Here is an 18,482-nt window from a genome sequence, read left to right as displayed (position 1 = left end):
GCAGTGGTTCCTTCCGTTTAAGTTCCTGCCTTGTCCCTCCCATCATCCGTGTACTTTAGCTTTGGTATTGGTATCCCACAAGTAATGGATGATCCGTGGACTGGATACACTTAACAAGAGAAAACATAATTTATGCTTACCTGATAAATTTATTTCTCTTGTAGTGTATCCAGTCCACGGCCCGCCCCCTGTCCTTTTAAGGCAGGTCTAAATTTTAATTAAACTACAGTCACCACTGCACCCTATGCTTTCTCCTTTCTCGTCTTGTTTCGGTCGAATGACTGGATATGGCAGTGAGGGGAGGAGCTATATAGCAGCTCTGCTGTGGGTGATCCTCTTGCAACTTCCTGTTGGGAAGGAGAATATCCCACAAGTAATGGATGATCCGTGGACTGGATACACTACAAGAGAAATAAATTTATCAGTTAAGCATAAATTATGTTTTTACAGTACTTTCAAGTTTGACTATAATCAGGAATAAAGTATGCATATCATTTGCCAATAATTGCAGCTATTTTGTTGTATATTACTTCAGAAATTTATAGACCAAGCAAATAAATAGGGTTGCGAAGGTATGTGGTATCATGGCACTGGGTCTTGCGAAAACAAGTTTGAAGAACCCTGTTCTATGGAATATATATGGTTATCTCTTTTATGTAGCAAGTGTAAAATCATTAACGACAGTGTTGTCATTGACATGTACAATACATATGTATTTATACTCAAGTGTATGCTGTGAATTTGTATACTATAAGTTAAACTATGTAGCAGCTCTTTGTTTAATGTTGAGTAGATAATTAACATTTTTCTTATGACTGGTTACACAAAATACTAATATATAAAAAAAATCTTCTGTGCTATTGTTAAATGCAATCAATCTTTCAAATATCATATTAAGTGGAACAAAAGGCTTGATTGTCAGTGCTTCTTTAGAAAAAGTATCTTGTACTCCCTAGTTTTATGTCTTCACATTGTAAGGTAATAAGTGAGTAAATCAGCACGTTATAGAGCCAGACCCTCTAAGCTGAATGCCTTAGTGATTTATTCTGTAATGATCAATTTGCCCCTGATGCAGTATCCGATCTATTCAAGCAATAAGGTCATTTCTGCAAGTGAAATAAGTCATGGCCACGTGTAAGCTACACTCACATGAGCTCTCCTTTGTTGCTTATGAATACAATGTGTTTCATAGAGGGAGTGAAGATTATTAGTGTCAGGTTTTCTTTTATCCAATGCTCCTGATAAAGTTTTAAGAATGGTCAAATATTTTATTTTAAAACTTGAATGCGTTTTACCTTAAAACCATTTTAATTTCACCATAGTTAGTTAAAATGAGATAATCTGTACTGAGATTATTGGCAGTTAGGGTTTAAGGGACATAAAACCTATTTTTTTCTTTCATGATTCAGATAGAGCATGCAATTTTAAAAGAATTTCCAGTTTTATTTATATTATCTAATTTAGTTTTGTTCTTTTTGTATCCTTTGTTAAAAAGTATACCTATGTAGGCTTAGGATCTGCTGATTGTTAGCTCCACATATCATTGGCTTTTAGCTAGCGCCCAGTAGTGCATTACTGCTTCTTCAACAAAGGATAGCAAGATAATCAAGCAAATTAAATAGAAGTGAAAAGTTGTTTTAAATTGTATGCTCTATCTGAATCATTAAATAAATATTTTGGGTTTCATGTGCATTGGAGGAGGGTTTAGTGTCCCTTTAAACCAAAACTGACATGGTTGACAACAGTCTATCACCAATGCAAAGATCTGATGTCTAAACAGGATAAGTAGCTTTGTAAAGAAATAAACTGGTACCAGTAATAAGGCCTTGTAACAATAAAGAATGGAAAATGCATGTTGTTTGATATAAAAAAAAATTGTGCTGCCTAAAGACTTTATTGGACTACCTTGCAGGGAAATTAAAGGGACAGTCAAGTCCAAAAAAAACTTTTATGATTTAAATAGGGAATGTAATTTTTTGTCAAAGAACTTAAATAAGGGGGCAGACTTCAGAGCCTAAAGGCTGTGACACACTGCAAGCGATGCGGCGCGGGGCGATGCAGCTGCTTTGCTCGGCTTCGCATTGCTTCTGAAGTTCAAATATTTCATCTCTGAGCGCTTAGCTACGCGACCTGACGCAGCAGAGTGCTCAGAGATGAAAAGGCAGGACACACTGAGCGCGCACAGCCGCATCTACACGCTGCGCGTCGCTCTGCTTACAGTGTGTCACAGCGTTTAGATACAAGGTAATCACAGAGGTAAAACATATATTAATATAACAGTGTTGATTATGCAAAACTGTTTAATGGATAATAAAGGGATTATGTATCTTTTTAAACAATAACAATTCTGGAGAAGAATGTCCCTTTAAAAAATATATTGCATTGTGTACCTTTGTATATTTTCCTGTATCTCGGTAATAATGCACTGTGACCATTTTTGTCATAATAAATATTTCTTATTATAGTTTTGGCTTTCGTTTTTAACATTTGAGTTCACATTACTTGAGAGACTGCTAACAATTTGCACGATTTAAAGGGACAGTCAACACAAGAATTTTTGTTGTTTTAAAAGATAGATAATCCCTTTATTACACATTCCCTAGTTTTGCATAACCAACACAGTTATAATAATACACTTTTTACCTCTGTGATTAACTTGTATCTAAACATCTTCTGACAGACCCCTGATCACATGACATTTTATTTATTATCTATTGACTTTTATTTTAGCCAATTAGTGCAGTGTCTGCCACAATCCACGGGCGTGCTCACAATGTTATCTATAGGGTTTACATGAACTAGCTCTCCCATGTTGTGAAAAGCAAATAAAAAAACATGTGATAAGAGGCGGCCTTCAAGGGCTTAGAAATTATCATATGAGCCTTCCTAGGTTTTGCTTTCAACTAAGAATACCAAGAGAACAAAGTAAAATTGGTGATAAAAGTAAATTGGAAAGTTGTTTTAAATTACATGCCCTATTTGAAACATGAAAGTTTTTTTTGGACTTGACATTCCCTTTAACAGAAAATGTTCATCATTTCTGTATTTTATTTTATTTATATTTATATATATATATAATTTGTAGATTTTTACCAAATTGGGTTTTTGATTTTTAATCTGTGAAGTAGGGGGATCAAGTGCTACCAGTTTTAACTTGATGTTGGCAGCATTTGGAGTTATAGATGGAGTTATGGAGTTATAGGGACAGTCTACCATAGAATTGTTATTGTTTTAAAAGATAGATAATCCCTTTATTACCCATTCCCCAGTTTTGCACAACCAACACAGTTATATTAATATACTTTTTACCTCTGTAATCACCTTGTATCTATGAACCTTCTTCCAGCCCCCTGATCACATGACTGTGACTGTTTATTATCTATTGTCTTAAATTTAGCATTGTTTTGTGCTAAATCTTAAATAACCCTCTGTGCCTGAACACAGTGTTATCTATATGGCCCACGTGTACTTTCTGTCTCTTTGTGTTGAAAAGGAATTTAAAAAGCCTGTGATAAGAGGCAGTCCTCAAAGGCTTAGAAATTAGCATATGAGCCTACCTATGTTTAGTTTAAACTAAGAACACCAAGAGAAAAAAGCAAATTTGATGATAAAAGTAAATTGGAAAGTTGATTAATAATAAGTCCTATCTGAATAATGAGAGTTTAATTTCTACTAGACTGTCCCTGTAGATAATGGGTGGTGATAAGTGATGTTTGTACTTTCGGGAGCTAGATTAGTTTAGAAGTGTTTTGTTAACCCTTTCATGCATGCATCTCCGTCACAGCCTCAACTGCACAGTCTGATCAGGAGAGGTGGTAGTGACATAAAGTAAATCATGTTTTTCAATTTAAGTACAGTAAGTCTTTTGGGATACATAGAATTTTGCAGAAGTCTTCTGTGTAAAGTTAAAGAGATTATAAAGTCAAAATTAAACTTTTGTGATGTAGATAGAACATTACTTCCATTATCAAATTGCACACAGTCTTTTTATATATACACTTTCTGAGGAACCTGCTCCTTCTGAGCATTTGCAAGAGTACACAGTGCATATACATATGTGAATCTGTGATTGGCAGGGGGCAGGAAATAAAAAAAAAATCTATTGCTCAATTAAAATTGAGAGTAAGTTCTATTGCATTGCCTTTTTATTATGCACTTTTTGATTATATAATTCTACTGTATTTAATGGTACTTTAAGAAGTGATGTTTTTTCTTGTGCACACACCTACACTGTTGTACACTATGGAGTTTGCAACAGTGATTTAAGGAATGAAACACTGACATAAACAGAGGGCTTCACTTTACTTTATTATTCTATCCTTGTCAATGTGAAATATAGATAAAGCTACAGGACTTTGAATGAGAGATTTTTTTTTAATGACTATGGCAAAGGACCTTTTTCGTTGGAGTGGACCTCAAAGGAACACGTCACAAATCAAACTAAAAGATACTGTAGTAAATGCAATTAATCAAAAGTGATTGTTTCCGACATCACAGGCTACTCTGTTTGTGATAGACCAATTTCAGACAGTTTGCCTCAACGCTAGTTAGACATAATAAATATATATATATTTTTTTGTTTTTCAGTGGTTTATGAACACAGATCAAGACTAGAGAAATCTTTACAGAAAGAAAGACTTGAACACAAGAAAGCAAAAGAAGGTAAATATCCTGGACAATAATACATTTATAAATGCATAAAGCAAAAAGCAATTATTTAAAACATTTCTAAAGTTTCCTATTAATGTAGATAACAGCAGTCTGGATATTTGTATAAATATGGAGCTAACACAATTATAAGTTCTCAAAAATGTGTTTATTGATGTGTAGAAATTAAATATGAATGCGACTCTAAATACCAGGCAGTATGTGCACGTGTGAATATATCATTTTCATTAAGTCAGCGTTTGATTTTAACTATGGAAATGAGAAGCATAGGCTGAATATTGTTCTGAAAAACTCTGGTGCAGATGAAGATATCTCACAGAATGTGTATTGACTTTCTACTCAAAGACTGTGAAATTGCATTTCAGCCAAATAATCAGGTTAAGAATCTAACTCAAGCAAATTCCATGCAGGCAAGAATGAGCATTTTCTAGCATTTAGATGTGTATCTTGTAGCAAGACAAATGCATAGTTAATTTGTCAGAGATGGAGTAGCAAGGCACAGTTTTTATTGTGTGTTATTGCACACAGTGTCAATGTAATCTTCCTTTGCCAAAGGTAATACATAAACCATAGGTTTCTCAGGTATGGAAAGTATCATCAGGATGATAATACATAAACATACCTAGTTATATATATTAGATTATTGTACTTAAATGGACATTCTACTCATTTACCTTGATCTAAAAGAAGGAGTTCCAAAATGTATTAAAGTAGTTTTTATAGTTATTTTTCATTAAACAGGTATTGGAAGTTTTTTTCCCTTTTTTTTCTTTTAAATAGTTGTTCAACAGTGTGAAATAACCATTTATTGGCACCAAAGAAAAAAACACAAGGTTTTGGGGGTTACCCCTTAATCATGTGTGTGGGGGTAACCCCCGAAACGTTGTGTTTTTTTCTTTGGTGCCAATAAATGGTTATTTCCTTCTTAATATAAGAAGAGTCCACAGCATCATTCCTTACTGTTGGGAAATACAGAAGCTCAGTATTAAAGAAGTTTAACAGTGTAAAAAGTTAATCAAATAGGTACAGTTCATCAGTTAGGTGATTGATCCAAAGTGCTAGTGCAGAAAAAAGCAGATTCCAAATGTGGTGTTGGTGTAGACAACAAAAAAATAAAATCAAAAGATGCAAATCAAAAATAAAAAAAGCCTATAAATATAAAAATCAAAAAATGTGAAATATCAAAAATCAAAAGGAAAATCCTTAATAAAATCAAAATTCCTTAATAAAATCAAGGAATTTTGATTTTATTAAGGATTTTCCTTTGTCGTTTTTTGGATTCACTATTTCATCTCATATATCGTATTTTTTTTATCAAACATTGTTTTTTGTACTAACTTTATCCACTTTTTTATCACCATCTCATGGCCTCATAGCCAATATTAATTTTTGATATTTCACATTTTTTGATTTTTATATTTATAGGCTTTTTTTATTTTTGATTTGCATCTTTTGATTTTATTTTTTTGTTGTCTACACCAACACCACATTTGGAATCTGCTTTTTTTCTGCACTAGCACTTTGGATCAATCACCTAACTGATGAACTGTACCTATTTGATGAACTTTTTACACTGTTGAACTTCTTTAATACTGAACTTCTCCAGCTTATCCTAACCTCAATGTATATGTAAGAATCGTTGATACATTTTGAGAGACTGCTTAACAACTACACCATATACTTTAATTTCACTGCATTGACACTGCTTAGAATTGTTCTCAATTGTTTTTTATTGTATTTATACACTTGTTTTTATAATTCTGTTTTTTAACCCTGTTTTTATAATCTTGTTTGCATACTTGTAGTCATGGATCCATCCATGCATTTACAATACTACATGTAATAATTTATGTTATAGTCTGTTATTAAAGATTTTATGTAGTATTCAACCCTTACAGTTCTAACAGGTTTAATAGTTCTATCTTTTGTGTAGCACACATTCTTAACATTTTATGTAGCACACAGTCCTACGCATATTAGATAATCTTGGAAGCACTAGCTAACTTTAGATACTTTTGAACCATTTTCAATATTTGTATTTCGTTGGGTGGCTAGGGACCCATCTCCCATTAGGAGCCATAGGACACCCTTTTCAGCGCTGTTAGAAAGAGTTTGTAGATGCAGGGAGAGTCTTTCTGCGAACCCATTCAGACTGCCTGCTAACAACTCCTAAGCAATCAGTGTTGACGAGTTTCACTGCCTGCTTGTTTTCAAACTCAAGTCCATGTCAGAAGCGATGCTACAAGACTGTCACACTTGAGAGGCTGTGTTTCTGTTCCACAGCATGAATTCTGGTAAGATGTTTTTCTATTTTTCTATTATGTTTTTCTTCTGGCACCATTTATACCCTGATATTTCTCCTACTGTTCCTTGTTCCCTCGGCAGAATGACTGGGAGAAGTGGGAGAGGTATTTAAGCCTTTGGCTGGGGTGTCTTTGCCTCCTCCTGGTGGCCAGGTTCAGTATATCCCAACAGTAAGGAATGATGATGTGGACTCTCCTTATAAAGAAGGAAATTAAATTATCTGTCAAGCATAATTTATGTTTTTACACTGTGCTGCTGCCTCTTTGAGCTTTTTATCTATATTGGGGTTGTTGCAGCCTCCCCTGCAGCTTGCACAGATGCTACATGTGTGCTGGACTTTTCTTTGATTCTGTTAGACTACTTCTTTAGGCATGTCCCTGTTTTTCAGCATTGCTGTGGGTGTGTAAGCTGCAACCTGACAAGGTAAAGTTTGTGGGAACATATTAGGGCAAAAAAAAATTAAATAAAATGTGATTAAGAGGCTGTCTATAGGGTTTAGAAAACAGGCAGAAATGTAGAGGTTTAAATATTATAAAGTACTGTATATTAATCTAACAATGTTGGTTGTACAAAGCTGGGTAATGGGATGGGTAGTAAAGGTGTTATCTAACTTTTTAAACAATAACAATTTTAGTGTTGACTGTCCCTTTAAGTTTGATTTTGATTTTACTGTCCCTTTAACTGGATGTGGTTAAACACATTAATGGGTGAGCATTAGTGCAAAAATGAAAATGCGCTGTAGTACATTTCAGGTCTGACTATTTGTAGTTGCAACACATTCTGACAGCTTTTCTTTTGCACATGATCACCTAGGATACACAGGGAAGACAGGTGCATCTATGCCCAATATTCAAGCCTGCATGAAGTGCTAGTGATGTCATGCATGATGTCACCATGGTACTCACAGCATGTGCACGTTTTGGACGCAGGTGCACACGGCTTACATGTATGTGCTAGGCAGTGATGTGCAGTCACTAGAGGCAGGTGAGGCAGTGCTTCACCTCTCATATGGGCAAAAATATATATTTTTTTATTGGCTTTAAAAAAATAAATAAAAAAAATTCCCCCAGCATTTTTTTTTCACAGCTACATGTTGTGCAATGGAGAGGCACAAGCAGGTCTGCCCACCATTACACAACATACTGCGCCACCTACTGGATGAAAGTGGTTAAGATCATTGCATGGCCCATTAACTGCTTATTTGAGGCAGTCCTATTTGGGCTGAACCAATCCAGTGAGAGGCATTAGTAAGTGGAACTTAGGGTTGGGGCTGGATGTTAAACCATATAAAACAAAACAAAAACGGAAAAAAACAACTTTCATATATTTTGTTGCTGTCCTGTGAACCTGCTAGCTTTGCTAAAGTGAAAAAGAGAGTTCTGTTCTTCCCCTCTAAGTGCAGTGGAACGTGCCACTGTCACTTCCTGAATCCTCACAGAGCAGGAAGAGAGGCAGAGAGAGCAGTGTTTTAGCCACATCTTATTAAAGTAAGTCCTACAACCTTAGATTTTACTGAAAGGGATTCTGTTAGTGAAAATGATAATTTAATGAATGTAGTTTAGTGGTTTTTTACTCTTTTACAGCAGTTTAAGGATCGTTTTTGTATTTTGTTTACTCAAAATTTACACCCACTAACTTAGCAGCTTGCCTCTATACTTCACACTAATTTATAGTCTCACTTTATGAACTCTCTGTAGCTCTGCTGTTTTATTACTAAAAAATGCAGTGGTCCCTCTCCACCCCTCTTGTGTCTCTCTCTCTCTCTCTCTCTCTCTCTCTCTATCCATCTCTCTCCTTATGTGTTGTTCTTCCCCATGGTCTCTTTCTCTCACTGTCTCTCTTCCTCCCCCTCTGACTCTCTCATCCCTTATGTGTCTCTCTAACCCTCTGTGTGATTGTGTGTCTCTCTCTCTCTTTCTCTCTCTCTCTCTCTCTCTCTCTAACCCTCTGTGTGTGATTGTGTTTCTCTCTCTTTCTCTCTCTCTCTCTCTAACCCTCTGTGTATGATTGTGTCTCTCTCTCTCTCTCTCTAACCATCTGTGTGTGATTGTGTCTCTCTCTTTCTCTTTCTTTCTCTCTCTCTCTCTCTCTCTCTCTCTAACCCTCTGTGAGTGATTGCGTCTCTCTCTCTTTCTCTAACCCTCTGTGTGTGATTGTGTCTCTCTCTTTCTCTAACCCTCTGTGTGTGATTGTGTCTCTCTCTAACCCTCTGTGTGTGATTGTGTGTCTCTCTCTCTAACCCTCTGTGTGTGATTGTGTCTCTCTCTCTCTTTCTCTAACCCTCTGTGTGTGATTGTGTCTCTCTCTCTCTAACCCTCTGTGTGTGATTGCTGTGTGTCTCTCTAACCCTCTGTGTGTGATTGTGTCTCTCTCTTTCTCTAACCCTCTGTGTTTGATTGTGTCTCTCTAACCCTCTGTGTGTGATTGTGTGTGTCTCTCTCTAACCCTCTGTGTGTGATTGTGTCTCTCTCTCTCTAACCCTCTGTGTGTGATTGTGCTTCTGTCTCTTTCTCTCTCTCTAACCCTCTGTGTGTGATTGTGTCTCCCTCTCTCTTTCTCTCTCTCTCTCACCCTCTGTGTATGATTGTGTCTCTCTCTCTCTCTCTCTCTCTCTCTCTCTCTCTCTCTCTCTCTATATATATATATATATATATATATATATATATATTTCTCTCTCTCTGACCCTCTGTGTGTGATTGTGTCTCTCTCTCTTTCTCTCTCTCTAACCCTCTGTGTATGATTGTGTGTCTCTCTAACCCTCTGTGTGTGATTGTGTCTCTCTTTCTCTCTCTCTCTAACCCTCTGTGTGTGATTGTGTCTCTCTCTTTCTCTCTAACCCTCTGAGTGCTTTTCTGTGTTTCTGTCTACCTTTTATTTATTTAATTAATGAATTGATAGTGACATTTGATGGTGTGGCTTTATTTAAAGGGGTGGGGTCAAGCGCCCCACCATCTTTAAATTTCACCAGCCACCTTTGGATCAAGACATTTTTATATTTACTGAATAATGAAAGAATCTATAAGCATGATTTGCAGCATTAAAGTAAAAAGTATGGTTTTAAACATATTTTAATGGGCATGGATTTCTAGATCTCATAATCAGAGCAAGCATTGTGTTATCTGGAAAAAGTTTCTGTTACAATCCTTTTAGACTAAAATCAGATGTTTACTAAGTTGACCAGTTTCCCAAGACACCATTTAAAGGGACATGAAACCCATATGTTTTCTTTCATGATTTAGAAAGAGCATGCAATTTTAAATAACTTTCCAATTTACATCTAATATCTAATTTTCTTCATTATTTTGATATCCTTTGTTGAAAATCATATCTAAATATGCTCAGTAGCTGCTGATTGGTGGCTGCACATAGATACCTCGTGATTGATTGGCTCACCCATGTGCATTACTATTTCTTCAACAAAGGATATCTAAAGAATGAAGGTGTATCCTAGCCACTGCCTCACCAGCCTCTGACGTCACCACACGTCACTGGTGCTAGGGTATCACAGAACATGTGAAGCATTTAAACTAATGGAAGTTTATTGCTCAAATGCTTCTAGTCAAGGATGAAATAATCCAAAGAGTATTTAAAATGTGATTTTCTCCAACATTGGTGTGTCCGGTCCACGGCGTCATCCATTACTTGTGGGAATATTCTCTTCCCCAACAGGAAATGGCAAAGAGCACAGCAAAAGCTGCCCATATAGCCCCTCCTCAGGCTCCGCCCCCCAGTCATTCTCTTTGCCGCTCTGAACAAGTAGCATCTCCACGGAGATGGTGAAGAGTATGTGGTGTTTAATTGTAGTTTTTTATTCTGCTATCAAGAGTTTGTTATTTTAAAATAGTGCCGGTTTGTACTATTTACTCTAAAACAGAAAAGGATGAAGAATTCTGTTTAAAAGAGGAGTATGATTTTAGCAGCAGTAACTAAAATCAGTTGCTGTTCCCATGCAGGACTGTTGAGCCCAGAGAACTTCAGTTGGGGGGAACAGTTAGCAGACTTTTCTGCTCAAGGTATGACTAGTCCATTTTCTAACAAGACTGTGTAATGTAATTTTCCCTCTTGGGGATCGGTACGCCATTTTCTTAGACTCTTAACAGAATGAAGGCTTATTATGGGCTATACACTGGTTGACACTCTTATGGGCTAAATCGATTGCTTTATTTAAGTTTTTTATGAAATCTAGAGGTGATTTATAAAACTTTTATTGTGGGGGAACGTTTTTAGGCGCCAGGCAGTTGTTTAGACACCTTTCCAGTCAGGATGGGCCTTTCACTATAGTAGGCAGAGCCTCATTTTCGCGCCATAATTGCGCAGTTTCTTTTGGATGCAGTGCATGCAGCTGCATGTGAGAGGGTCTGGTGATCATTGAAAACGTTCCTGGAAGGCTTAATTTGGTATCGTATAACTCCTAAGGACAGGTGAAGTCGCAGCAAACGCTGTGGCTGGGACTGTAGTGGGGTTAAAAATTATTATTTGATTAAACGGCTCCGGTTTCCTCATTTAAGGGGTTAAAAGCTTGAAAATTGGGGTGCAATACTTTTAAGGCATTAAGACACTGTGGTGTAATTGTGCCATAGCGTCCAGACAAAGTAAGGACAGTACTATCACATTTAATAAGGTTGCCCAAGATGATTCCTCAAATGAAGTTAGTGGGGATAGTTCATCATCCTCTCCTTCTGTGTCAACACCAGTTATGCCCGCGCAGGCGACCCCTAGTACATCTAGCACACCAATGCTTGTTACTATGCAACAATTAACGGCAGTAATGGATAATTCCATAGCTAATATTTTATCCAAAATGCCAGCATTTCATAGAAAGCGTGATTGCTCAGTTTTAAATACAGTGGAGCAAGAAGGCGCTGACGATAGTTTATCTGTCATACCCTCACACCAGTCAGAAGTGGCAGTGAGGGAGGGTTTGTCGGAGGGAGAGCTTTCAGATTCAGGAAGAATCTCTCAACAGGCAGAACCTGACGTTGTGACATTTAAATTTAAGTTAGAGCATCTCCGCGCATTACTTAAGGAGGTGCTATCTACTCTGGATGATTGTGACTCTTTGGTCATTCCAGAAAAATTGTGCAAGATGGACAAATTCTTAGAGGTCCCGGTGCACCCTGATGCCTTCCCGATCCCTAAAAGGGTGGCAGACATAGTGAATAAGGAGTGGGAGAGACCAGGCATACCCTTTGTCCCACCTCCTATATTTAAGAAATTGTTCCCCATGGTCGACCCAAGGAAGGACACATGGCAGACAGTCCCTAAGGTTGAGGGGGCAGTTTCTACCCTAGCTAAGCGCACGACTATCCCCATTGAGGTCAATTGTGCTTTCAAAGATCCTATGGATAAAAAATTGGAGGGTTTGCTTAAAAAGATTTTTGTGCAGCAAGGTTACCTCCTCCAACCAATTTCGTGCATTATTCCTGTCACTACGGCGGCGTGTTTCTGGTTCGATGAACTAGAAAAGTCGCTTAACATGGAGACTCCATATGAGGAAGTCATGGACAGAATTCACGCACTTAAGTTAGCTAATTCCTTTATTTTAGATGCCGCTTTGCAATTAGCGAGATTAGCGGCGAAAAATTCAGGGTTTGCAATTGTGGCGCACAGAGCGCTCTGGCTAAAGTCTTGGTCGGCGGATGTATCTTCCAAGACAAAATTGCTTAATATCCCTTTCAAAGGTAAGACCCTTTTTGGGCCGGAATTGAAAGAAATTATTTCAGACATCACTGGGGGAAAGGGCCATGCCCTCCCACAGGATAGGCCTTTCAAGGCTAAGAATAAGTCCAATTTTCATTCCTTTCGCAATTTCAGGAACGGACCAGCTTCTAACTCTGCAGCCTCTAGACAAGAGGGTAACGCTTCCCAGACTAAACCAGCTTGGAAACCAATGCAAGGCTGGAACAAGGGTAAACAGGCCAAGAAGCCTGCTGCTGCTACCAAGACAGCATGAAGGGGTAGCCCCCGATCCGGGACCGGATCTAGTAGGGGGCAGACTCTCTCTCTTTGCTCAGGCTTGGGCAAGAGATGTTCCGGATCCCTGGGCACTAGAAATAGTCTCTCAGGGTTATCTTCTAGAATTCAAGGAACTACCCCCAAGGGGAAGGTTCCACATGTCTCACTTATCTTCAAACCAAATAAAGAGACAGGCATTCTTACATTGTGTAGAAGACCTGTTAAAGATGGGAGTGATACACTCAGTTCCAGCTGTGGAACAAGGTCAGGGGTTTTACTCAAACCTGTTTGTAGTCCCCAAAAAAGAGGGAACTTTCAGATCAATTCTGGATTTAAAAATTCTCAGAGTTCCATCGTTCAAAATGGAAACCATTCGAACAATTTTACCTACAATCCAGGAGGGTCAATATATGACTACCGTGGATTTAAAGGATGCGTACCTACATATTCCTATCCACAAAGATCATCATCAGTTCCTAAGGTTCGCCTTTCTGGACAAACATTATCAGTTCATGGCTCTTCCATTCGGTTTAGCCACTGCTCCCAAAATTTTCACAAAGGTGCTAGGGTCCCTTCTGGCGGTTCTAAGACCGAGGGGCATTGCAGTGGCACCTTATCTAGACGACATTCTAATTCAAGCGTCGTCTCTTTCCAAGGCAAAGGCTCATACAGACATTGTTCTAGCCTTTCTCAGATCTCATGGGTGGAAGGTGAATGTAGAAAAGAGTTCCCTGTCTCCGTCAACAAGAGTTCCCTTTTTGGGAACAATAATAGATTCTTTAGAAATGAAGATCTTCCTGACAGAAGTCAGAAAGTCAAAGCTTCTAAACGCTTGTCAAGTTCTTCACTCTATTCTGCAGCCTTCCATAGCTCAGTGCATGGAAGTAGTAGGGTTGATGGTTGCAGCAATGGACATAGTTCCTTTTGCTCAAATTCATCTAAGACCATTACAACTGTGCATGCTCAATCAGTGGAATGGGGACTATGCAGACTTGTCTCCAAAGATTCAAGTAGACCAAATGACCAGAGACTCACTCCGTTGGTGGTTGACCCAGGATCACCTGTCTCAAGGAATGAGTTTCCGCAGACCAGAGTGGGTCATTGTCACGACCGACGCCAGTCTATTAGGCTGGGGCGCGGTCTGGGATTCCCTGAAAGCTCAGGGTCTATGGTCTCGGGAAGAGTCTCTTCTCCCGATAAACATCCTGTAACTGAGAGCGATATTCAATGCTCTCCGGGCTTGGCCTCAACTAGATTCATAAGATTCCAGTCAGACAACATGACGACTGTAGCTTACATCAACCATCAGGGAGGAACAAAGAGTTCCTTGGCGATGAGAGAGGTATCCAAGATCATCAAATGGGCGGAGGATCACTCCTGCCATCTATCTGCAATTCACATCCCAGGGGTAGACAACTGGGAGGCGGATTATCTGAGTCGTCAGACTTTCCATCCGGGGGAGTGGGAACTCCACCCAGAGGTATTTGCCCAGTTGACTCAATTATGGGGCATTCCGGACATGGATCTGATGGAGTCTCGTCAGAACTTCAAGGTTCCTTGCTACGGGTCCAGATCCAGGGATCCCAAGGCGACTCTAGTGGATGCATTAGTGGCGCCTTGGTCGTTCAACCTAGCTTATGTGTTTCCACCGTTCCCTCTCCTTCCCAGGCTCGTAGCCAGGATCAAACAGGAGAAGGCCTCTGTGATTCTGATAGCTCCTGCGTGGCCATGCAGGACTTGGTATGCAGACCTGGTGAATATGTCATCGGCTCCACCATGGAAGCTACCTTTGAGACAGGATCTTCTAGTACAAGGTCCATTCGAACATCCAAATCTAGTCTCTCTGCAGCTGACTGCTTGGAAATTGAACGCTTGATTTTATCCAAGCGTGGGTTTTCAAATTCAGTGATAAATACTCTGGTCCAAGCCAGAAAACCTGTGACTAGAAAGATTTACCATAAAATATGGAAAAAATATATCTGTTGGTGTGAATCCAAGGGATTCTCCTGGAGTAAGATTAAAATTCCTAAGATCCTCTCCTTTCTCCAAGAAGGTTTGGATAAGGGATTGTCAGCGAGTTCTCTAAAAGGACAGATTTCTGCTTTATCTGTCTTGTTACACAAACGACTGGCAGCTGTGCCAGATGTACAAGCTTTTGTACAGGCTTTGGTCAGAATCAAGCCTGTTTACAGACCCATGACTCCTCCTTGGAGTCTAAATTTAGTTCTTTCAGTTCTTCAAGGGGTTCCGTTTGAACCTTTGCATTCCATAGATATCAAGTTACTATCTTGGAAAGTTCTGTTCTTGGTTGCTATTTCTTTTGCTAGAAGAGTTTCTGAATTATCTGCTTTGCAGTGTAATCCGCCCTATCTGGTGTTCCATTCAGATAAGGTCGTTTTGCGTACTAAGCCTGGTTTTCTTCCGAAAGTTGTTTCCAACAGGAATATTAACCAGGAAATAGTTGTTCCTTCTCTGTGTCCGAATCCAGTTTCAAAGAAGGAACGTTTGTTGCACAATTTAGATGTAGTTCGTGCTTTAAAGTTCTATTTAGAAGCAACTAAGGATTTTAGACAAACCTCATCTTTGTTTGTCGTTTACTCTGGTAAGAGGAGAGGACAAAAAGCTACTGCTACCTCTCTTTCTTTTTGGCTGAAAAGCATTATCCGATTGGCTTATGAGACTGCTGGACGGCAGCCTCCTGAACGAATCACAGCTCACTCCACTAGGGCTGTGGCTTCCACATGGGCCTTCAAGAACGAGGCTTCTGTTGATCAGATATGTAAGGCAGCGACTTGGTCTTCTCTGCACACTTTTGCCAAATTCTACAAATTTGATACTTTTGCTTCTTCGGAGGCTGTTTTTGGGAGAAAGGTTTTGCAAGCCGTGGTGCCTTCCGTTTAGGTAACCTGATTTGCTCCCTCCCTTCATCCGTGTCCTAAAGCTTTGGTATTGGTTCCCACAAGTAATGGATGACGCCGTGGACCGGACACACCAATGTTGGAGAAAACAGAATTTATGCTTACCTGATAAATTACTTTCTCCAACGGTGTGTCCGGTCCACGGCCCGCCTTGGTTTTTTAATCAGGTTTGAAAAATTTCTTTCTCTATACACTACAGTCACCACGGCACCCTATAGTTTCTCCTTTTTTTCTCCTAACCGTCGGTCGAATGACTGGGGGGCGGAGCCTGAGGAGGGGCTATATGGACAGCTTTTGCTGTGCTCTTTGCCATCTCCTGTTGGGGAAGAGAATATTCCCACATGTAATGGATGACGCCGTGGACCGGACACACCGTTGGAGAAAGTAATTTATCAGGTAAGCATAAATTCTGTTTTTTTTTGTCTCTTTAAACTGGGTCCTTGTTGCAGAGGCAAAAAGCCTGGAATGAAAATATAGTATAGAACTGGGTCAGAAAAAGGAAAAAGGTCTAATATAGAAGTAGAATTAAATTTGATAGCACTGAGCTAATGACTGATAAAATTAAACTTTAAATTATCAGAAAAAAACATCAAAGTTTACAGTACCAGCTGTAATCAACAGCAACAGGTTATTTATAGTTATACATAAACTACTCCTAACGCCCGTTCACACGGACCATTTTTTGCAGTATAGCGGTCCCACCCCTTGCTCTCTCTCTCCTCCTCTCTTTTGTGCTTTCTCCCCCTCTCTTTTGTGCTTTCTCCCCCTCTCTTTTGTGCTTTCTCCCCCTCTCTTTTGTGCTCTCTCCCCCTCTATTTTGCGCTCTCTCTCGCTCCACCTCTCTTTTGCTCTCTCTCTCCCCCCTCTCTTTTGCTCTCTCTCCCCCTCTCTTTTGCTCTCTCTCTCCCCCCTATCTTTCTTTCATGTAATTGGCAAGAGTCCATGAGCTAGTGACGTATGGGATATACAATTCTACCAGGAGGGGCAAAGTTTCCCAAACCTCAATATGCCTATAAATACACCCCCTCACCACACCCACAATTCAGTTTTACAAACTTTGCCTCCTATGGAGGTGGTGAAGTAAGTTTGTGCTAGATATCTGCGTTGATATGCGCTTCTCAGCATGTTGAAGCCCGGTTCCTCTCAGAGTACAGCGAATGTCAGAGGGATGTGAAGGGAGTATCACCTATTGAATACAATGGTCTTCCTAACGGGGATCTATTTCATAGGTTCTCTGTTATCGGTCGTAGAGATTCATCTCCTACCTCCCTTTTCAGATCGACGATATACTCTTATATACCATTACCTCTACTGATTTTCGTTTCAGTACTGGTTTGGCTATCTGCTATATTTGGATGGGTGTCTTTTGGTAAGTATGTCTCATTTACTTAAAGGGACACTGTACCCAAAAAATTTATTTCGTGATTCAGATTGAGCATGGAATTTTAAGCAACTTTCTAATTTACTTCTATTATCAAATTTTCTTCTTTCTCTTGGTATCTTTATTTGAAATGCAAGAATGTAAGTTTAGATGCCGGCCCATTTTTGGTGAACAACCTGGGTTGTCCTTGCTGATTGGTGGATAAATTCATCCAACAAAAAGAAAGTGCTGTCCAGAGTACTGAAACCAAAAAAAAGCTTAGCTGCCTTCTTTTTCAAATAATGATAGCAAGAGAACGAAGAAAAATTGATAATAGGAGTAAATTAGATAGTTGCTTAAAATTGCATGCTCTTTCTGAATTACAAAATAATTTTTTTGGGTACAGTGTCCCTTTAAGACACTCTCAGCTATGGTTTGGCACTTTATATATAAAGTTCTAAATATATGTTTGTACTTATATTTGCCATGATTCAGGTTTATCAGTATATTTCCTTTTTGCAGACTGTCAGTTTCATATCTGGGAAATGCTTTATATATATAAAAAAATTAAAAAAAATTCTTACCTGAGGTTTTCAAATTGACTCTTTCTAAATTGCGGTCTGTATTAGGCTTGTGAGAGCGCAAAATGCTATAATTTATTGCGTCATTCTTGGCGCAAGACTTTTTTGGCGCAAAAATTATGTTTGTTGATGCAAATTCGTCATTTCCGGCGTCTTATTTGGCGCCAAGTCTTTTCACGAGGTTGTGTCATCTGACGCTCGAGTTTCGTTCTGGACGTTTTTGGCGCCAAAAAATGTTTGTGTCATACTTGCCGCCAAACATTTTTTCATTATTTAAGATCTCATTCCTTTTGTCTCTGGTCTTTTTTTCTATGTCAGAGGCCTATTCTGTTTGCATTTTTTTCCCATTCCTGAAACTGTCATATTGATCATTTTGCTTTATATGTTGTTTTTTCATTTACATACTGCAATATGTCTCAATCTGATCCTGTCTCAGAGTCTACTACTGGAATCCTGCTGCCTGATATCGGTTCTACCCAAGCTAAGTGCATTTGTTGTAAACTTGTGGTAACTGTTCCTCCAGTTGTGGTTTGTAATAGTTGTCATGATAAACTTTTACATGCAGAGAATGTTTCCATCAGTAGTAGTTCGTTACATGTTGCTGGTCCGTCAACATCTAATGCTCAGGATATTCCTGTAAATTTAAGAGAATTTATTTCTGATTCCATTCAGAAGGCTTTGTCTGCCATTCCACCT

The 18,482-nt window shown here is 38.8% G+C and overlaps 1 protein-coding gene across 2 annotated transcripts in view; it reads left to right on the top strand.

Moving 5' to 3' along the window:
• Positions 1-18,482, top strand: part of GOLIM4 (golgi integral membrane protein 4) — a 353,609-nt gene that overhangs the window by 133,411 nt on the left and 201,716 nt on the right. For both annotated transcript variants that reach the window (XM_053710118.1, XM_053710117.1), the window contains exon 2: positions 4,588-4,662. In XM_053710118.1, coding sequence (XP_053566093.1) covers positions 4,588-4,662 — 75 coding nt within the window. The remainder of the gene's footprint in view (positions 1-4,587; positions 4,663-18,482) is intronic.

This window comes from Bombina bombina, chromosome 4 (genome assembly GCF_027579735.1).
Source record: "Bombina bombina isolate aBomBom1 chromosome 4, aBomBom1.pri, whole genome shotgun sequence".
Lineage (NCBI taxonomy): Eukaryota > Metazoa > Chordata > Amphibia > Anura > Bombinatoridae > Bombina > Bombina bombina.
This window is presented reverse-complemented; position numbering and strand designations above follow the sequence as displayed.